This window comes from Myodes glareolus, chromosome 4, assembly GCF_982192425.1.
Source record: "Myodes glareolus chromosome 4, mMyoGla1.1, whole genome shotgun sequence".
Lineage (NCBI taxonomy): Eukaryota > Metazoa > Chordata > Mammalia > Rodentia > Cricetidae > Myodes > Myodes glareolus.
In genome coordinates, this window is record NC_142029.1 from 61,923,426 (window position 1) to 61,944,869 (window position 21,444).

At 44.6% G+C, this 21,444-nt stretch overlaps 1 protein-coding gene across 1 annotated transcript in view; it reads right to left on the reverse strand.

Moving 5' to 3' along the window:
- Positions 1 to 5,692: 5,692 nt before the first annotated feature.
- The window catches only part of LOC125388574 (inhibitor of carbonic anhydrase), a 40,392-nt gene continuing 24,640 nt past the window's right edge, over positions 5,693 to 21,444 (reverse strand). Inside the window, exons 12-17 of the mRNA XM_048416713.3 lie at positions 19,849 to 20,004; positions 16,829 to 16,970; positions 11,109 to 11,173; positions 8,432 to 8,616; positions 6,660 to 6,846; positions 5,693 to 5,863 (exon numbers count right to left, since the gene is read on the reverse strand). Coding sequence (XP_048272670.3) covers positions 5,829 to 5,863; positions 6,660 to 6,846; positions 8,432 to 8,616; positions 11,109 to 11,173; positions 16,829 to 16,970; positions 19,849 to 20,004 — 770 coding nt within the window. The 3' untranslated portion in view covers positions 5,693 to 5,828. The remainder of the gene's footprint in view (positions 5,864 to 6,659; positions 6,847 to 8,431; positions 8,617 to 11,108; positions 11,174 to 16,828; positions 16,971 to 19,848; positions 20,005 to 21,444) is intronic.

Sequence of the window (21,444 nt, forward strand, 5' to 3'; positions counted from 1 at the left end):
CAGTAAACATGTACAGACTACCTCAAATTTAGGCCACAAACAAGGTATCTAAAAACAGGCAGACTTTTGAATCTTAAACTCCATTATCTCATTAGCAATGGAAATGCAAATATCTTCCTCGTTGTTATGACAGCTACTGACGCTGCTACTGAGATGCAGGCTCTGTCTGATGTGTAGCAATCATGAGTCCTTCCATTATCACTGGGCCCCTCAGCAAGACACAGGATGAGAGAGCACCCAGAATAACAAAAAAAAAAAAAAAAAAAAAAAAAAAAAAAAAAAAAAAAAAAAAAAACCCTGGGGCCAGGCAGTAGATATAGCTGGTCTGCTGCCCAGTAGGGCAAGGACACTGGAACCTAGACACTGAGCTGATGTCCTGAGCTGTCCCCTTTGTCTTGTTCCTGGAAAGTGCCATTCATGTTTTTCCCCAGGTTTATTTCAGAATTTAATTCTCATTGTTTTTTTCATCAAGAGAAGTTAAGACTCAGGCCTTTCAGGTGGACTTACAGACAGGTAGCCAGTTGACCTGAACAGAGTCCAATGTTTCCAGGTCCAAACCAAACAGAGCACTGATCTCTCTGTTGTTCCCAAGGTCTATGCGTTGTTTAATGTCCCTACTCTCCATGGAAAGAAAGGGCCGAAGTCCAGTTTCTTTCTCAGCATGTCTGAATTAAGCCTCTGACCTATACAAATCCACAGACTTACAAGCCATTGGTACTAGCCGTTGGTTCCTACAACTGGATGACCTGATCTTCTTGGTTGTCAGGAATGATACTCGTGGATACATCTTTTGTGCACCGAATAACTTCTCTGTATGTGTAATTTAGTAAAACGTACCAGTCTCGCAGGTTAGCAGCTACCTAAGATAAATTAACAAGCCTCCGTTTCCACTCTTCTCCTCCAGGATGAAAGAAGGGAGAAGTCTCAGAAGATTCTCTGAACTGGAACTATTAACGTGCAGAAGCTGTAGACAAAGGTGTGTGTGTGTGTGTGTGAGTGTTGTGTGAGTGTGTGTGTGTGTGTGTCTGTGTGTCTGTGTGTCTGTGTGTGTGACTGAGGCGAGAGTCTTTAGATTTTAGTAATCCTCAGTAGGGCCCATTAGTACCTCAATGTGCAAAAATCTCTGCTGTTTTTGCCAAGATCTTGAGATTGGGATGGGGTGGAGACACTTGACTGCAGTTCCCAGTGCCAGGAAAAGGCACCAATTGGACCAAAGTCTCAAGATCTTGCCCCGGCTCTGTGTTGTGTAGGCCTGCAAGCCTGGTTTTCCTGGTGGAGCAAACGGTAGCAGAAACTAAAGGTCGTTAGAGTCAATAGTGTCTAAAGCTTTGGTGAACAACTTGGAGGTTTTAAAGCAGGGGAAACTCTGAAAGAGAATCTTCCAGAACCTCTGGCATAAAGGATTGTGTGTCTATGGCTTCTTCTGGGACAGTCTTCAGGGAGATGGCACAGGACCCTGAAGGAATAAGTCCTCTGCCCCAGAAACTATCTGAACCTGTCTGAGTTAGGGTTTCTATGGCTGTGATAAAACACCATGACAAAAAGCAACTTGGGAAGAAAAGGGTTTACGTCTCTTTCCCTTCCACATCACAGACCCTCATCAAAGGAAGTCAGGCTAGGAACTCAAGGCATCAGCATGGAGGCAGGAACTGGGGCAAAGCCCGTGGAGGAGTGGTGCTTATTGGCTTGTGCCTCATGGCTAGCTCAGCCTGCTTTCTTATAGAACCCAGGACCACCTGCCCAAAGGTGGCACCCCTAACCATGAGCTGGACCTCCCACATCAACCGTAAGTCAAGAAAAAATACCACAGGCTTGTCCACAAGCTGTTTGGTGGGAGCATTTCCCCAACTTAGGTTCCCTTTTCCAAATGACTAGCCTATGTCAAGTTGACATAAAACTAGCCAGCATAACCCAAGACTTTCCTGCTGCCTCTCTGGAGACTGAATTCCAGACTGGGGAAGGGAGGGCCCATAGCATTCCACGGATACATCAGCTCTGAAAGTAGAATGAGTTGAAGAAGAAAATCTCCTGGCTAGCTGGCTAAAGATCTGTGGACTAGAGCTCTGTAGTTGGGAAAACACGTGGAAGACCTTGTCTTGGAGCCACCATTTCCTTCCAACTCTCTAGACTAGACATGACTTTGACTGTAGCTTCTCAAAACTATAGCTCCATTATGTGAATTTCTGGTCCAGGAATCTTTACTAAAATGTATGAAGTTAAAACTACCAGCTTTGAAACAAGAAGATGGAAATGAATTTGAATACAAAACACTCCTAGAGATTGACTGAAGAAATGACTCCCCAGCAGTTAAGAATACCGGGTGCTCTTCCGGGGGACCCAGGTTTGATTCCCAGCAACCACATGGTGGCTCATAACCATCTGTAACTCCAGTCCCAGGGGACCTAATGCCTTCTTCTGGTATCCACAGGTCCCATGCAAGTGGTACATAGACATACATGCTGGCAAAACACACCTACACATCTTTAAAGTTACTGTCTGTATTTGAACATGTGTGTATGTGTGTGTATGCATCTCTGTGTGTGTGCATTTATTTACTTATGGGAGTTATGTAGGAGGTTATAAAACAAGAAAAGAGACTATGACAGGGGAAAAGAAATTTAAGAGAGGGGAAGAGAGCTGAGTTGGGAGTGGGTAGAATTCTTTATACATCATTGACAGGAGAGTCATTTATTCCAGCCATTATGAAAAAATAAGATCAGAAGTACCATATGCTTCAGCTGTACCACTCCCGCGTTTATACCCAAGGGAATCTAAGTCAGTGCACAGAGACACTTGTGCATCTGTTTATCTATGCACGAGCCACAATGACCAAGTCAAGGACTAGCCTAGATGTCCAGCAAACAGATGAATAAGGACAATAAAGGATGGACATGCACACACACACACACACACACACACACACACACACACACACATCGCACACATGTATGCACATGCGGGCACATGCATTCTCACACACAAAGTGAGTTTTCATAGAAAAAGGAAATCATAATACATAACATCTGTGGGAAAGTTGGAGCATGTGATATTTATCATTCTGAGCCTTGTTTATCATGATGCAAAATGTGATAAACAAGGCTCAGAATGATAAATATCACATGTTTTCTCTCAAGTGCAGAATCTATCAGAAATAAAAAAATACAAAATCAGAAGGGAATTATCAGAGAAACGGAAGGATGGAGAAGAAGAGGAGAAAGGTAAATAAGGGTGGCGAGCAGATAGATAAAGCCCAAGTTTATTATATATGTGTGAAAATATTACCATAAAACTTCTATTCCATATAACTAATATGCACAAATCAAAAATTTAAAGAATCAAAAATTAAGATTAAGTGAAAAGTATGCAGAAAGCAAAACATAAGGGCCACAATGGAAAATCAGATAGAACACAGAGAAAGAATAATGACAATTAACAAAACCAAATGTCTGTTCCTGGCAATGCAGAATAAAATCCACACAGCGTTAGCTAGAGTGATCAAAGAGAGAAATACAGCCCTTGTGTCAAGAATGGAAGACGGGGCATCACTACACAGACTACAAACACTAAGAACATAACAAAACAGTTTGATGAACTTTATGGCAAAACTCAATTTATCTGAAATAATAATGATAATAATAATCTGTCTTTGAAAAAACAGTTGTTATTAGTAGACTTTTGCCTTTAGTCTTGTGTGCATGTATGTCTGTGTGTGTCTATGTTCCTGTGTTTGTATGTATTTGTGTGTGTGTATGTGTGTGTGTGTGAAGTATGTGAACATGTGTATGTACAGATACCTGCCGAGGCTGGAAGAGAGGCTGGATTGCCCAGGGCTAGAGTGACATGTGTTGTGAGTCCCCCTGTACTGTGTTGGGTTTTAATTTCAGTCTGTACTGGTGTAGGTACATCAAGGACACTGCAGTGTGGGCCCCTGCAAAGTTCCATCCTGTCTGGCACTTGACGCCGGTCACATTGACTCAGATTTCTATCTCTGTTTCTAGAAACTTCAGACTGGCAGAAAGCCGGGTCATCATCGTCCCAGCTCGTTTCCCTTCCTCCATGGTTCCAAATCCCTCGCTGTTATTGTTCAACCACAAAGAGCTGTTTCATGCATTTTTTTCCTGCTTTTTAGTTGTTTGTGAAGGAGGGTGCGCCCTGTTCTGGCCACTCCTTCACTCACTTGTAGAAATCTGACTTTTAGTAACGTATAATCTTAGCTCCAATTCCACACTTGCTAAGAGGCCGTCACAAACTGGCATTGTAGACATAACTAGAGATGGTGACATTTCTGATAAGAACTGAAAAGAAGCAAGTGTCTTGCGCATCACACTTTTTAGAAAGTTGACTAAACAAGCAGTCAGGTACAATGTTTGCATAATTTTAATATTTTTCAGGAAACAGTAACTAAGAGTTTGATTGCCTTTGACATTAATTTAAAATGTCAAAAGATAATGTTTTATGTATGCATACGGGGGGTGCATGTGCCTGTATATGCACATGCATGTGGAGACCGGAGGTCAAAGTCTAGTGTCGGCTTCTATTGCTCTCCGCCTTACTTTTTGAGACAGGGTCTCTCATTGAGCCTGAAGCTCATCAATTCAGCTAGCCTGGTCACCTAGGGAACCCCGGGGATGACCCTGTTTTTGTTTTCCCAGCTTTAGGATTGCAAGTGCACACCACTCTACCTAGCCCTTTACATGAGTGATGGGGATCCAAGCTGAGGTTCTCACGCGTGTACAGCAAGCACTTTACCAACCGAGCCATTTCCCAAAGCCCCAAACCACGTTTTAAAAATACACAAGATCATTCCTTGTCCTTTCTTGTTATTATGTAAGCTGTCTCTGTTGAACACACTGATGTGGTTGTGTGTGTGCATGTATGTGTGTGTGTGATCTTATCATCACTGATTGGATGGTATTCAGACAGATTTGTTGGTCAAATTATAACTGAATGATTTGTCTCTTGTGTAAAAGAATCAGAGTATAAGGAGATAAGTCAAAGATAGAGCTCTTTTAAAAGCATATTGTTTTTAAAATTCCCCCCAGTGTGTGTGTATGTGTGTGTGTGTGTGTGTGTGCGCGCACACATGTATGTGCATGTTATATGTATGCACAGTCCCATGTATAAACATGTAGAGGCTATAGTTTGACACCAGGTGTCTTTTTCTATCGCTCTTCCCTTTATTTTTTTGAGACAGGGTCTCTTGAGGAACCTGAATGTCACTGTTTCAGCTAGATCAGGTGACCACAAGCCCTGGGTCCCACCTGTCTCTGTTTTCAGTATTGAGATTACGGACACATGAAGCCACAATCAGTTTTCACATGGATGTTGGGGATCCAAACACAAGTTCTCATGCTTCCAAAGTAAACGCTAGCCCACTGGTCATCACCCCAAAGGTGTATTTTTAACACTCATTTATGTGTGTGTGTGTGTGTGTGTGTGTGTGTGTGTGTGTGTGTTCACATGGTGGCACACTTGTGCCATAATGTCCGTGTAGAGGTCAGAGGACAACTTGTTGGAGTCCATTATTTCCTTCCACCATGCAGGTCCCAGAGCTAAAACTCAGGTCGCTGCCTTTACCTCCGAGCCACCTCACCAGCTTGTGAGATAGAAATTTTAGTAGCTACTAAACTTAGAAGCTCAAATTTAATCTAAAAAGTCTTATTTGTCCAAATATAAGAACATTTGATGAAGCTTTCTGAGAAGATATTTTTATTCATTGGAATTTCTTTTGCTCCAATTATGACATCGAGTTATAAAGATGTCAGCACACATCCACGTGGAGAAAACCATTGGGACCCCTGATCCTGTGAGGCCCCGGTTGAATGGGGTTAATGTCTGTGGAACGTGCAGGCGTCCAGCAGTTCTGTGAAGTGAAACACAACAGACCATCATTCCCTGCCAGCGCATCCCACACTCCTCTCTGCTCCAGTGTCCTGTGTTCTTAAGAGCAAAGTTCTTGAAAACATGTCAGGAACTCTTCTGTCTTCTAAAAGTAAGTCATGGTTAACTGAGATGACTTAAGACCCTCACAGACACTCTCTGTTCTAATGTCTATCCTTAAATACTGTACTGCCCTTTCTTCCCGTTTTCAAAATCTCTAGCACACAATATAATGCTACAAAAATTCAGGCTTATGCCCAATAATACTATTCTTTCAGTTTTAATTTTATTTTCCCAGTTTCTTTTTTTAGACAGCTATTATATATAAAATATGTATACCAAGACTCCTTTAGTGCTAACCATATTGTATTTGTTTTTATTAATTTTGTGCATTTAATATAAAACATTCAGAAACCAGCCTATCATCAGTCCTTCCATCAGTCCCGTGGTATATACAGCTTGTGCCTTTTCCCAAGCCCCCAGCTGATAGCAAAAGTCTGAATACACATGAGAAGACCTTCATTACCAAATGGTCTCAAGTTCTGGAACACTTCTCGCCTCTTTCAGACAATTTAGCATTTCATAAATTGTGCCTTTCACTTTTGTCTAGCTGAATCGACTCAATGGTAACTGAACCCTTCTGCAAGGCCAGGAGAAAGTCTCCACGTCTCCATGCCCTTGTCCGTGCCAGTTGAGAACTTGACATGTTTGAGGTCTTGATATAAACGCACTGACTTTGAACCTTGTGTTATTTCTGCTTGGTGGTCCGTTCTACTTACCAGAGGACAGGCACTGTCTGAAGTTGTCCATCAGGGTAAGGTACTGTGGTCCTAGGTATGTTTCATACGTTGTTTTGTTCTGAAGGTTAGACAAGCATTCCGTGTCGTCACTGAACAGCAGGTCCTTAGCTGAGGAGTCAAACAGCTGGAACATCATTTTTTCAAACCCATTTCTTCCAAAGAGCTCCTGAATTGGGACAGAGAGACAGTGACCAAGGGTGCCAGAAAACAGAGAGGTGTCAACTCTGTCTAATAAACCAAAAGCTTCGGGACTGCTCAGCTCCAGCCCTTGGGAGAACCCCAGGACACAACAGTTGAGGAAATACTGTAGTATCAGAAAGCATGGTTTGTGAGTTGGCATCCTGGCTTCATCTTTGCCTTGCTATGCGAATTTAGGGGAATTCTTCGCTAAGCTGAGTCAACCTCAGTTTGCTCATTTGTAAATGGAGACAGTACTATCACATGTGCAATGATGTATGTACAGGCATGTAATTAGAAAGCTGGCCATACAGCACCACTTAGCTAGTCCGTGCCAGCTGCTTCCCCAGATGTCTGGATCGCCCTCCCAGGTCCGTCCACTGCCCGAGATGGACTCTTGCCGCTTTGCCCCTTCTATTCTCTGGAGCTCAGCCAGTTCCATATTTCCATCCTACCTGCCTGCCTTAGTTTACCTGCCCTGTAGCTAACATGGCAGCTTGTCTTCTGGGAGACTTTCCCCTGCAGATGTACACAGTCAAGATACTTACTTTAGTGGTTTTCCTGGGTGTGAGGGTTAATTTTGGTTGTCAATCCGACATGGCGAGAAAAAGGACTTCTCAGTCAACTAAAGCCTCTGTCAGATTGACCATAGGCACATCAATGGCGCTTTTTTTTTTTGATAATTGATATAGGAAGGCCCAATTAACTGCAAGTGATACCATTTCTCAGCAGGTAGGCTGGGACAATACAAGACAGCTGTATGTGAGCCCGGAACAAGACAGTAAGTAGTGTTCCTCCATGGTCTCTGCTTCAGTTCCTGCCTCGAGCTCCTACCTGGCTTCCTCAGTGATGGACTATAACCTGCAAGCCAATTAAACCTTTTCTGTGCCCAAGTTGCCTTTAGTTTGGCCTTAGCCCAGCAGAGAAAAGCAAACTGGGCTACAGGGCCACTATCCTTTAACAGGGATATGAAGGGGAGAAATAGGATAAAACATGGGTTTTTCCTTTGGGGAACCTCCAAGAATGTAGTATCCACTGCAACAAGCAGAGGAGACTATGGGTTTTCCTTTACATTGTTTAGGTTAGGCATCTCCTACTCCAAAAGATCAGATCCGGCCAGCTCCCAGTAAGGTCAGAAAGTGTCTAGATGTTTGGCTCTTTAGCTTCCGATGATGCCCAGCCTATCCAGGTTATGGAGACAAATTCAGACTGACCCAAAAGTTAGCTAGAGAAGCTACCGTCTTGCTTTACCTACGCTTAACTCAGTCAGTGAGCCAACAGCTCCCTTAACTATTATACCTGAAGAGAGAAGGGATTCATTCTCATGGAAAATTGAGGGGGCCTACGAGAGTCTGTGTGTTTACTCAGGGCTACAAATCTCAGGTTGCTCTCTTAGCTCCTTAGAGGGCTACAGAATAAATGGGCATCAGATACAAGCAGAGGCAGGACAAGGAGGCCCAAGGCTCTCTCCCCAGGGAGAAAGAGTATGAGCTGGGCTGGGTATGGGTGCATGGTGTCAGCACAGCTCTGGGAACTGGCACTGAGTCATAGGAAGTAGGCACCGGTGCCCATACCTGTTGGTTGAAGAGTATTCTGCGAGCAAAGTCGACCTTATCTTTCCTGGAGAACACAGCATGGTTTGGCACTCTGGCCAGATGGCAGCTCGGAGCCTCGGTCACAGGCTTCCTGGTGCCATCAAGGCACAGCAGCTCAAAGTCTTCCTGTTTCAGACCCTTAGCCCAAGACTCAGGGTTCTTCCCTAGGGAGAAAAAGATGGGTCAGCCACAGCTTACGGCTTTGGTCCAGATGCCCTCATGGGGAATGAGATTGGCCACCACCAATGCCTGGTAAGTCATGACACACAGAGAAATAAAAAAAGAAAGAAGAGAGAAGCTCAATACAAACTCAACCTTGTTTAAAAGCAGAGATTTCTTAAGGTATTAGCATGGTATTAACAACCCCAGAACACTGGGATTGTGTGCATGTGTGTGTGCGTGCATGTGTGTGTGTATATGTGTGTGTGTATGTGTGTGTGTGTGTGTGTGTGTGTGTGAGAGAGAGAGAGAGAGAGAGAGAGAGAGAGAGAGAGAGAGATCAACCCCATTTGACAAGAATAGCTCAGACAGGACTTGACTTGCCCAGAATCACACAGCTGAGGAGAAACTCACAGCCAGAGCTGGAGTTGGGGGCGGGAAGGGACAGCATGCTTTCTGTGACTTAGCCCATGTGCTCTTCTCAGTAGTCCTGGAGGCAAGTCACTTTGTCCCCATTTCACAAAACAAAGCTCCACAAGGTAGGGTGGTGCAGACAGACCACTACGCTAGTGACTTAGGAGCCTAAGACAGGAGGATTATGAGTTCAAAGCTAGCCTGGACAATGTAGCAAGACACTTTCTAAAACTTAAAAAGAAAATACTTGGGACTAGTGTAGGACTTCCTTCTGTTTGTGTGTTGCTTTCATTGGTTAATGACTAAAGAAACTGCCTTGGTCTACTTGATAGGGTGAAACTTAGTTAGGTGGAGAAGGCAGAACTGAATTCTGGGAGAAAGAAAGCAGAGTCAGAGAAGCCATGGTTCCTCCGTTGGAGATGGATGCCGGTTAGAATCTCCAGTAAGCCACTGCCACGTGGTGATACACAGATGAATGGAGATGGGTTAAACTAATATGTAAGAGTTAGCCAATAAGAAGTTAGAGTTAACAGCCAAGCAGTGTTTTAATTAACACAGTTTCTGTGTGATTATTTCGGGTGTAAACTAGCCAGGCGTCCAGGACAAACAAGGGGCCCTCTCCTTACAGCATGGTACCAGTAAACTGGCTGTGGGGAAGGGGAGGCAATTGCTGCCAAGTCTGAGAACCTACATTTGATCCTTGGGACCCACAGGATAGAGGGAGATAACTGACTGCAGGAAGTTGTCCTTTGACCTCAGAACAAGCACACAACAAATAAATAAAATTTCTAAAACTAATAACGAATGGTTTGAGAGGTGGCTCAGAGGTGAAGGGCCAGGGGACTTGGGTTTGAGTCCCAGCACCCACATAGTGGCTCACAACTGTCTGTAACTCTAACTCCAGGGAACATGGTGCCCTCTTTTGGCCTCTGTTTTGGCCATTCAGGCAATAGGTATGCATGTGGTATACAGACATACATGCAGATAAAACATTCATACATATAAAATTTAACATCAACCAATAAGTAAACAAAATGTTGGGCTGTCATCCAGTAGTAGAACACGTGGCTAGCATGCCTGAGATTCCTGGTTAAATTCTCCAAAACTGAATAAAAAAATTAAAATAGCAGTCCTGAGAGTATTGATCAAAAAGGAAAATTCAATAAATTAGACTAGGTTAAAATTAAATCTGTTGCCAGGCAGTGATAGTGTACATCTTTAATCCAGGCACTTGAGAGGCAAAGGCGGGTGGATCCTCAAGTTTAAGGCCAGCCTGGTCTACAAAGTGAATTTCAAAACAGCTAGGGTGATGTAAAGAAATCCTGTCTCCAAAGGTAAAAAAGAAGGAAAGAAAGAAAGAAAGAAAGAAAGAAAGAAAGAAAGAAAGAAAGAAAGAAAGAAAGAAAGAGGGAGGGAGGGGAGAGAAAGAAAGAAAGAAAAGAAAGAAAAGAAAAGAAAAGAAAAGAAAAGAAAAAAAACTACCCACTCAGGGGCTGAAGAGATGGCTCTCAGGGGTTAAGAGTAGACTGTTCTTCCAAGGACCTAAATTCAGTTCTTAACATCCATATCAGGCAACTCCAGTTCCAGGGGATCCAATGGCCTCTAACTTCTTCAGGCTCTTGCACACATGTGGTGTATATAAACTCACACAGGCACACACACACAAACAAAAATTAAATAAACAAATTAAATTAAAACAAAAAATAAACAAATTTTTTTCTTTGAAAAAGAAAGTGAAAAAAGGCAAGCCAGAGAGAAGCACAAGATATTCTCCAAAATAGATAGCTGTCAGAACTTTTATCTGGAAAGATCAAAAGAATGTCTACCCATCAGACAGTCAGACATGCTCACACAGCCCATGGGCTCTGTGTGTTTTGTCATCTGGGGTCAAGGCCAGGATGATAATTAGCCTCCCCAAGCCTGAGCAGATTGGAAGTAAGTTACAATGCGAGATTAATTTAAAAGGCTAGGACCCATTCACTGGGGCCTGCTAGGTTTAGTTATTCACTGGGGCCAGTTGCCTCTTGGGGAGCCACCCTGCCAGGAAGACTCCACAGAAGGAAAGCCCAGTGCAGGCACCTACCATCAGTGTTCTGTAGAACTGTGGGGTGTTTCATGAAGGCCACGTCCCCCTTCTCAACCAGACACCTGCACAACAAGGGCCAGGTCAGCAAAGAGGATCAGCAGAAGTGAAAGGGAGCCGCCAAGGGGGAATCACACCCCTTCCCCGGGTTCCCGAACTCCCACACAAGCCACTCTAGTCCCTGCAGGGCCCTTGGGTGGCAGAGGACAAAAGCAATGGGAAGATGGAACTGCTCAACGACTGGCACTTGTAAAAACCACCATTCAGGTCCTTGTTTTAAATTCTCACCACTTTCTCCAAATGGGGTGCTTGTGTTCTCCCATTAACAGACATGTAAGGAGAGACCCATGTGGTGTAGCAGCACCATGAGACGCTACCAGTCATATTGCGCTCATGTGTATGCTCAGCTGACAAGAGTGACATACATCTCTAGACAGGACTGACCCTTAATCCCATGGAGAGATGTGCACCTGTGTTCAGGTATCCTTTTTTTGTTTGTTTGTTTGTTTTACAAAAAATGTCAGGAAATCAATTCTGTGATATCAGCTTGATGGAAATGTCTAGTGATTATCATGGACACTGTTAGGATTTGAATATGAAATGTTACCCCCAGGTTTGTGTGGTGAAGGCTGAGTCCCTAATTGGTGTCAGTTGGTAGGAACTTTAGGAGGTTGGGGGTCACGCCTTTGAAGGGCATATCTTGTCTCTCCCATCCTGTCCCATACTTTTTCCTGGCCATTCTGAGGGAGCCATTTTTCCCTCCACTCTTCCATCATGATGCTCTGTATCACTACAGGCCTGTGCAGTGGAAAAAGGTGACCATGGAGGGCAACCATGGGCCAAAACTCCCTGAAGATGTTCTCTTAGGAATTTGCCAGCACTGTTCCTCCCAGGCTTCTTTCTCTCTTGTCTTCGGATGACTCTATCTATAACTTGGGTCGGTTGTGCCCATTCAGACTCATGGGAACCCCCACCTTACTTCTTTTCTTCATGGTCTCTTCCTACAGAATTCCACTCCTGAACTGGCATGGTCACCTGACTTAGACCAGTAGGCACCTCAGGGCAAGGCAGACCGAGCAAAACCGCCTGCTCTTTAATCTCAAAGGTGCACTCCTGGTCTCTATTCACTACTCCAGATCAGTGGTCCTCAGAGCCGGAGGCTAAGGCTCATCAGCATCTTAGAAACATAGTGTAGGTACCTGAGCATCAGCATCCTGAAAACCCAGTGCAGGTACCTAAGCGTCAGCATCCTGAAAACTCAGTGCAGGTACCTGAGCTCCACCAGCCTGGTGGGTGAATGGGAGACTGTGGACATGGTAATCTGGAATCTGCTTTCCCAAGCCCCGCCCCCCAAGAGTCTGAGTCATGGTCACTCTGAGAACCACATTGTCAGACTGACACCCACTCACTTTGGGGTTTTCTCACCTCCCACTAGCTACATCTTTCCAGTCCCTCCCCAGGATGCATACACTGTGCCTCCTGCTACCCAGAGAATACACAGGAATCATGTGGTGGCTTTCTCCCTGTGGTCCTCTGCAAGACTTGCCAACTGTTTCCTCTTCTACTGTCTAGCTGGAGGAAGCTGTGTCTCCCAGGGGCACAGGTTCTCACCAGGTACTTTGACTCCAGCCCCACCTGTGATCTCAACAAGCATCTGCCACAGTTACACTTGTTCTCATATAATTTTAATTTTTTCGATCACAGAGCTGTTTCATTACCATTCATATGCCTTCTCTGGTTTTTGTTATTTTATTTATTTTATTTGTATGAGTGTTTTGCCTGCATAAAATGCTGTACACAGTATACATGCAGTGCCCATGGAGACCAGAAGAGGGCGTAAGATCCTTCTGGAACTGGCATTACTCAAGTTTGTGAGCTGCCATATGGGAACTGGGAATCGAACCCAAGGTAAGTGGTTTGCCAGCTGGACCATCTTCCCCAGTCCCTGAATAGATTCTTAAACTGGGTTTTGAAGAAATTGAAAGGAGAGAAAATAAAGTGAGCAAGGATATTTAACTTCAAGTATTTTTTGTTGCAAGGAGTGAAGAATACATGGTTGCTTAGATTCATTTTTTTGTTTGATGAAAAAAAAACAACATGCTTACATGCTGGTGAGAATGACCTAGTAAACAAGAAAGTGTGGAACGCTGATGGTTCATTGGTTATGGCACAGCACTTAGGAAGAGAGAATGTGCTGATGCAGGAGAAAGAAAATTGATGGGCTGATGCCCTTAGGATGGGCAGGAGAGGTTGTCTCTATGGGTGCAGGACTGGGCTCTGCCAGGAGAGGATAAGTGTCCAGAATGAGAGGCTGGAAGACAGCATCCGAGAGTGCTGGTGCTGGCAGATGCTACCGTGAAGCTGATCCAGTACTGAGGCTTTGTGGGCTTCCTTTTCTAATTGCTCTGTCTCCTAGGAAGCAGTAGGAACCCAGAAGCATGCATCTTTTGAATTTGGTCCTCATTGCTTGAAAAGGAAGCCAGACAGCTAGAGGCCTCAGTCAATTTCATAGTTTAGCCAGAAGGAGGAACAGGCAATGAGGACAGAATGACAATGACCACAAATGGTCATTAAATGTGTGTGGATGGACTGTAGGAAAACAGGATGTGGCTGCGGGCATGAGAACAGGAAGTACTCCCAGAATTGGAGTGTACCGGGATAACTGAGGCTGGGGGAGTGAGATGGAGATAGGAGTGATAGAGAATGAGATATTTGGAGCTAAGATGGTTCTCTGTGTGTTCCTAACAATTTTCAGGCCAGTCTGAGCTACAAAGTAAGGTTCTGTCTTATTTTGGAAAAAAAAGACTCATGCCACCAAACTCGACAATCTGAGTTTGATCTCTGGAGCCCACACGGTAGAAAGAGAGAATCTCAAGTTGTCTTCATCTTCACATGTACACGATCTTGCACAAGTCTCTCCCTGGCCCCGTCTCTCTCTCACACACACATGTAGAGAGATAAGCAAATTTTTCTTTGAAAATATATTGAAGTTGGGTCAAACCTAATACAATATACCTTATGATATAAAAAGTTTGAAGCTAGTTTGGCCTGGATTTAATATTCAGCAGATATTGTTGTTACTAGTGCATGACTGATAAGAGAGAGGGAAGAGTTCAGAGGGCAGGGTGAGGTGTACTCTCCTGGTGTATATGGGGACGGGAGCATTTTCTAGACCACCACATGCCACCTACACAGCTTCTACTCGACCAGCACACACACCCGCCCTGCCATCAGAACACAACCAGCATGGCTCATCATGCTTAGGACTCAGTCTGTCTGCTCAGCCAGGTTTACATGGTTCAACAGACATGGCCACTAGATGCTGACCCAGCAGGTCACAACCCAGAGCCCTCCTTCTCCACACTTCAGTCTGCAAACCTCTATTGCTGTCCTTGCTGTGGTGTGGTTAGTGCCACCCATGCCTTCGTAAGCCTTGTTGGCTCACTCTGGATCACTCTCACTACAGATTCTCTCAGGCTGAGTTCCTCTCATTTTTTAGTTCTCTGCTCTCCTGGTCCCTCTGCTCTCAAACGCCCTCTCCGTGTACCTTTTCTAAAGCTGTCCCCTGCCCTGGTCACTGCCACATCAATCCCTACTGTGTTAGGATCTTTATTATCTTCCAAAGTACATGACAAGACTTGGATCCAGGGGCTGGGGAGAAGGTTCAGTACTTAAGAGCACCTACTGCTCTTCCAGAGAACCAGAGTTCAATTCCCAACACGCATGTGGGGCAGCTGACAATCGCCCATATCTCCAACTCCAGGGTCTCTGATGCCCTCTTCTGGCATCTTTAGGCATCTGTATATACTTGATCATATTCACACAGACACATAGACACAGTCAGTCACACAGAAATAGACACAAACACACACAGAGATATGGACACGCATACACACATCAAAATTAAAATAAAGTTTAAACTCAAATTTTAAAAATAGCATGGTTCTGAGGAGTTGGTTTTAGAGGTGAAGCCAGCAGGAGATGGGGCCTTGTGAGAAATCCTGAGGTGATTGGGGCATGCCTTTGAAAGGAGTGGTTGGACTGTGCTGATTCTATTTGGTCACAGACTAGAAGCTCTAAGACCATGAGACAAAATGCACTTTTTCTCCTTACAAGCTGATACTCTCAGGCATTTTGTTACAAGGATGGAAAGCTCCCTAACAATGTCTCCCTTGGTCCCTCTACAGGATATGCAGTTGAGAAGAATCCTGCTTGCTTGTGTACTTACTGTCTTGCTCCTCCACTGGGGCATGCGGTAGACAAGATGCCTCTACCTAGAATAGCACCTGACACCCAGTGCTCTGTAAGTATGTCTCCTTTTTCTTAAATGGTTGGAGGGGTCTAGACAGATCTACTATAAAAGATATTCAATCTTCTGAATATAGGAAGCAGGTGTCTGGGTCTCTCCTGTGATGGACATCTGAACTCTAACAGAGACCATGACTCATCTACAGTCACACAGAGGAAAGGAGGGAAAATAGACCCTGCACCCCCAATCCTGCCCTGCTCTCTAGAACCTTGACGTGGGATTTCCCTCTGTGCTGAGAATACTATTGGTGAATAAAGAAGTTGCCTTGGCCTGTAGAGCTAGGCGTGGGCGGGGGAATAAACTGAACGCTGGGAGAAAGGAGGCAGAGTCAGGGAGAAGCCATGTAGCCACCAGAGACAGATGCCGGAACTTTACCAGGTAAGCCACAGCTTCATAATGATACACAGATTACTAGAAATGGGTGAAATTAAGATGTAAGAGTTAGTTAAGAAGAAGATAGAGACAGAGACCCACATTGGAGCACTGGATTGAGCTCCCAAGGTCCAAATGAGGAGCAGAAGAAGGGAGAACATGAGCAAGGAAGTCAGGACTGCAAGGGGTGGGTTCAACACTGAGATGGTGGACTGATCTAATGGGAGCTCACCATGACCAGCTGGACTGGGACTGATGGAGCATGTGATCAAACCAGACTCTCTGAATGTGGCTGTCAATGAGGGCTGACTGAGAAGCCAAGGACAATGACACTGAGTTTTGATTCTACTGCATGGACTGGCTTTGTGGGAGCCTAGTTTGTTTGGATGCTCACCTTCCTAGACCTGGATGGAGGGGGGAGGTTCTTGGACTTCCCACGGGGCAGGGAATCCTGACTTCTCTTAGAACTGGAGAGGGCAGTGGAGGAGTGGGGGGAGTGGGAGCGAAATGGGAGGTGGGGAGGAGGTGGAAATTTTTAATAAATAAAAAAATAAATTAAAAAAATAAAAAATAATTAAAAAAAAGAAGTTAGAGTAGCCGGGCAGTGGTGGCACACGCCTTTAATCCCAGCACTCAGGAGGCAGAGGCAGGCGGATCTCTGTGAGTTCAAGGCCAGCCTGGGCTACAAGACCTAGTTCCAAGACAGGCTCCAAAGCTACAGAGAAACCCTGGCTCGAAAAAACAAAAACAAAAACAAAAAAGAAGTTAGAGCTAATGGACCAAGCAGTGATTTAATTAATACAATTCTGTGTGGTTATTTTGGAGCTAAGCTGCTGGGCAGTTGGGGAATAAACAAGCAGCCTCCTACAACAGAACCTGGCTGAATATCAGACCATAAAACAACTGGAATTGCAGTAACTCTGTTCTCCAGATTCCGGCTCCTTTTTAACTGACCCCCAGGGACTGGAATGATGAAAAGGATAAGGAGATGAGGGGATCCATGGGACAATGCCAAGGAAGAAAGGGCACAGATACTAACCTGAGAGCTCCACTGGAGCCATGGTATCCCTCATGGCTGTTGGCAGCACACATGTGGGCTGGGTTGTCACCACCAACACACAGAGCACAGAGACTGGAGCCTGGCTTAGATCCTGGGGCACAGCTGCGACTGAAGAACTCACCTGTGAAGAAGGACAGCCAGAGTCAGCTCTTCAGTGGTCACAGGAAAGCCCCAGGGTTGTCCCCAACACTGTCCATAACACATAGTCTGCTAGATACTATGGGCCTGTAGGCTGAAGACGGGTGTCCCAGTGTTACATAAGAATTTTGGGTGACTTTCCAGGCAACAAGATGTCTCTGCCAATTCTAGAGTCTTGGAAGTTGCTTACAATTAACTTCCTGTTTACTTAGGTAAAATTATATCCTTCTGGAGTCCTTAATGGAACTGAAGAACAGACAGTTATAAATATAGTTTTCCTTAGTTATGATAAAAGACAAAGTAGATATAAATATTGTAACTATAATTATTGCTTGGTAACTTTTGTTTTATATAATCTTGGTATGCTAAAGTTAAAACCTTTCTTTTATTTAGTCAGAAAAGGGGAGGTGATGTGGAATTCCTTTCTGTGAGCTATAAATATATTTTATTGCCATTTGTTAATAAAGAAACTACTTTTAGCCAATGGCTTAACAGAATATGACCAGGCTGGAAAAGATATAGAGAGAGAGTAGACAGAGTCAGGGAGAAGTCAAGTAACCACCAGAGAGGAAAGATGCCTGCACGCTGGTACCGGTAAACCACATGCCTCATGGTAAAATATAAAATAATAGAAATTGGTTAATTTAAGATGTAAGAGCTAGCTAGTAATATGCTTAAGCTAACACCAAGCAGTGTTTTAATTAATACAATCTCTGTGCAGTTATTTCAGATCTGGGTGGCCAGGAATAAACAAGCAGCCTCTGACAACAAGAGGCCTTTAATGCCAGCACTTAAGAGGCAGAGACAGTTGGATCTCTGAATTTGTCTACATAGTTTACATAGCAAGTTCCAGGACCACCGGGGCTACACAAAGGAACTCAAACAAAAATGGTAACATTGAGATCAATGGAAGCAGATATCCAACATCCTCCTCTAGCATCCATACACATGTGCACACATATGCACACATATCCACACCCTGATGAACACACATATATCATACATGCAAAACATCCATACATATGTGCACACATACACATCCACACCCACATGAACACGTACATACATTATACATGCAAAATATCCATGCACATGTGCGCACATGTGTATCTGCACATGTACATATCCACACCCACCTGAATACATGCATACATCATACATGCAAAACTAATTTTTTAAAAAGGAACAAGAACATTATAAAATAAAAGAAAAGATTGCAGACAACTTAAAGGGACTGGCTGGAGATGGACCAGACTGTGAGCTCACAGAAGTTCGCGCCTGTCCCCACACAGGGCAGGGGTGATGAGGGACAGATAGACAATTTAGACCTAACAGAGTGGAAATGGGGGGGGGGGCTTGTTTAACTTACACCCGTGTTTTCTGATTTCTGCTGTCCTGGTCTTCCCTTACAAAGTTTGTCATTGTGACTTCAAGTCAGGAAGGGAATAGAAAATCATGGCTTCCAAGCCTAGCACTGGGTTCCAGAGAACTACACTGAGGTCACTGAGCCTGGGCCCCCTCCTTCTTACACCCTAATACCTATGGGTACCTGTCAGAACTCAAGCAACCACACCCATGGATCTGCACATCCCCTCTTACTCTAGGAAGAAGGATTATGATTCCATGAAGCTGGAGATAGAGGGACCCTCCATAGTCCTGGGAGTCAAGACAAGAGATGAGGAGTGAGTAGGTGGTCTCCAAGGGAGGGGGAGAGAGTAGAAGCCTACAGACAGGAGAGTAGCCCCTGAAAAGACTGTGGAGAAACTGAGTCCAGACATAGCACCAAAATCTTAATGGAGGCCATTCAAGTAGACCATCGTGAGAGGGGAGTGGGGTAGGGGCTTGCTTTGGTCAAGACCCCAGGAGATCTTACTGTGTGGCTACAGTTCTGTATCCCTAGAGAAATGAGGAGGCTCTGAAGTGATTTTCACAATGCTGGGCTCAGTGCATTGGCACACAGTCTGATCCACACTCTGCAGAAGTCTATCTGACCGAGAGGAGGACGGGATCCAGGGCTGATGCACAGCTCAGGTGGCAGGCTGCTGAAGTGGGCCAGGAGAGATGAGGGTAAAGTAACGAGAGGCGGGTGGGAGGAGGACTTCAGAGTCCTCCACCGTGCTAGGCAGTTCTGGGACATTACCAGAGTTGGATGAGAGAACTCAGTTTCGGACAGGGTGAGTTTAATGTGCCTTTGAGATCCTAAAGAGATATGGCAATAGACAGTCCACTAGACAAATGTTTGAGCTGGATGTGGTGGTACATGCCTGTAATCCCAGCTCTTGGGAGGCAGGAGGATGGGGAGTTCACAGTCAGCCTCAGCTACATGATGAGTTTGAAGCCAAGACGAACTTCATGAAACTGTGCGTGCATGCGTGCGTGCGTGTGTAGGTCAAGGAGAAATCTGTATTTAGGAGTTATCACCCTTCAGATCCAATAGCAGTAGCATCCATCATTTTATCTAGTGCATAGCAAGAACCCAGTTTTGCGTCCAATGATGATTGAGCAGCACTTAGATGTGAATGCTTAGGGATTGGGCTTAGACCAGGGAAAGAACTGCCTTTTGCAACTTAACTATTTCTTAACCAGATTCGAAAGGATGGGCTCTTGTAGGAGCAGAATGAAAACCAAGCTGGGGCGTTTTTACTTTTTCCCCTTTTTCCACACCTGCTTGCCTTTGATGTGAGAGCATAGCCCTGGGGGAAGATGGCTGTAAAGAAAGAAAAAGGGCTCACCTTCTGTCTGTCAAACCCTTGGCCCAAATACCTGCTTAGGACATTCCTTGCCATCCACTGAACTGAATTCCCCTCCAACTCAGGTACAAGCTCAATGAAGGCACCACTTCACCTTCAGAACACACTTACCAAATTTGCAGGACCCCGTTTGGTTGTATATTAAACCCAAGGGGACGGTCCAGCCAGCAGAAGTACCAACTGCTGTGTGGCAGGACTTCTTGCCTCGAAGAGAGTTCCAGGTGATGCCAACGTCTGATTTCTTAACCACGGCCACAACATAATAACCTTGCAGTGGAGACAGCAAGAAACAAGCTCTTACTGTTTGGAGGAGAGCAGACAAAAGCAGGATCTGACACGCCCCCTTCCCCACAACACTGAATGGCATCTCTGTGTGATGGAGAATAGGAACTTGGTTTCTCCCTTTTCTGTTCTGTTCCATCCCTCGGCTGGTATGTGGAAAGTGCATAGCCAACCTTTGTCGACAAGTGTGACCTTAGGATGTGTGAAAATGGAGAGGTGGAAGTGGCCTGAGGGGGCCTCTGCTTCTCCTTCAGCGCCCTTCTTCTTTTTGTCCTGCCTTCACTTAAAAGATAATGCTGCAGCTCCCTAGTGGGAGCAAGCATTCTTGCCTCCTTCCTGATCCATGGGACTATCATTAAGGCACCAGTTATTCCTATCCAAAGAATACACCACCGAATTGTGTTCATTTGTGAGTCTGATCTGAAGAAGGTATTGGTAGGATTAGATAGAATTATAATCTTTAGAATTAGAAAGCAATGTGATTCACCACCACCTCTGTTATACACACCACCCTGCCCTACCTGTATGTGTTCAAATATGAGAAGTTGGGGCGCAACATGGCAAATGGAAGACTTGTCTCACTCACTATTTCTAAAGTGACTTCGGGTGCCTCTGTCTGAGCCTACACTTCTGTTTAGTGACATGACAGCCAAAATTCATCCTGGGAGAGAATCTGGTGTGTGCTGAGCCTCCTGCTGTGAGGGAGAGAATGGGTGAATCTGTAGGTTCCCGGCAGTGGTACTGGTGGCAGAGGCAGTGCTAGACTCTCATGGTAAAGCAGATTCTACCGAGTGGGCAGCTAACCTCTGACTGGGCTGTTATACAGGCAGCTAAATACTATCTACTAATACTAAAACACTAATACTGCCTTTGAGTCTAAGGTTTTTATATTTATAGCATTAAATACTATTGTCTGTCTTTTATTCTGTGTGTGAGAGAGACAGGGAGAAACGCATAGACATAGAAAGAGATAAGAAAGATAGAGAAAGACAAGAAAGAGAAATGGAGATACAGGAGAGACAGAAACATAGAGACAAGTGAAATAGTAGGGAGAAAGACAAGAGTTATAGTAGAGACAGAAAGACAAGAGAAAAACACAGAGAGTTGATGTGATCATTTGATGGTTGACTTGACAGAATCTAGAACCACCTTGGAGATAAAGCTCTGGACATGTAGTGAGGGATGACTGGGTTAACTGAGGTTGGGAAGCAGGTACCATTTCCATAAAAAGGAAAAAGTTAGCCAAGTCCTGACATTCATTTCTCCTGCTTTCCGACTACTGATACAATATGACCAGGCAGCCTCCCACTCCCACCGCCATGCTTTCAGCACTATGATGGATTGTATCCCCTAGCACTGTAAGCTAAAATAAACCCTTCTTCCTGTTGGGTGCTTTTGCCATGGTAACAAGGAAAATAACTGAGG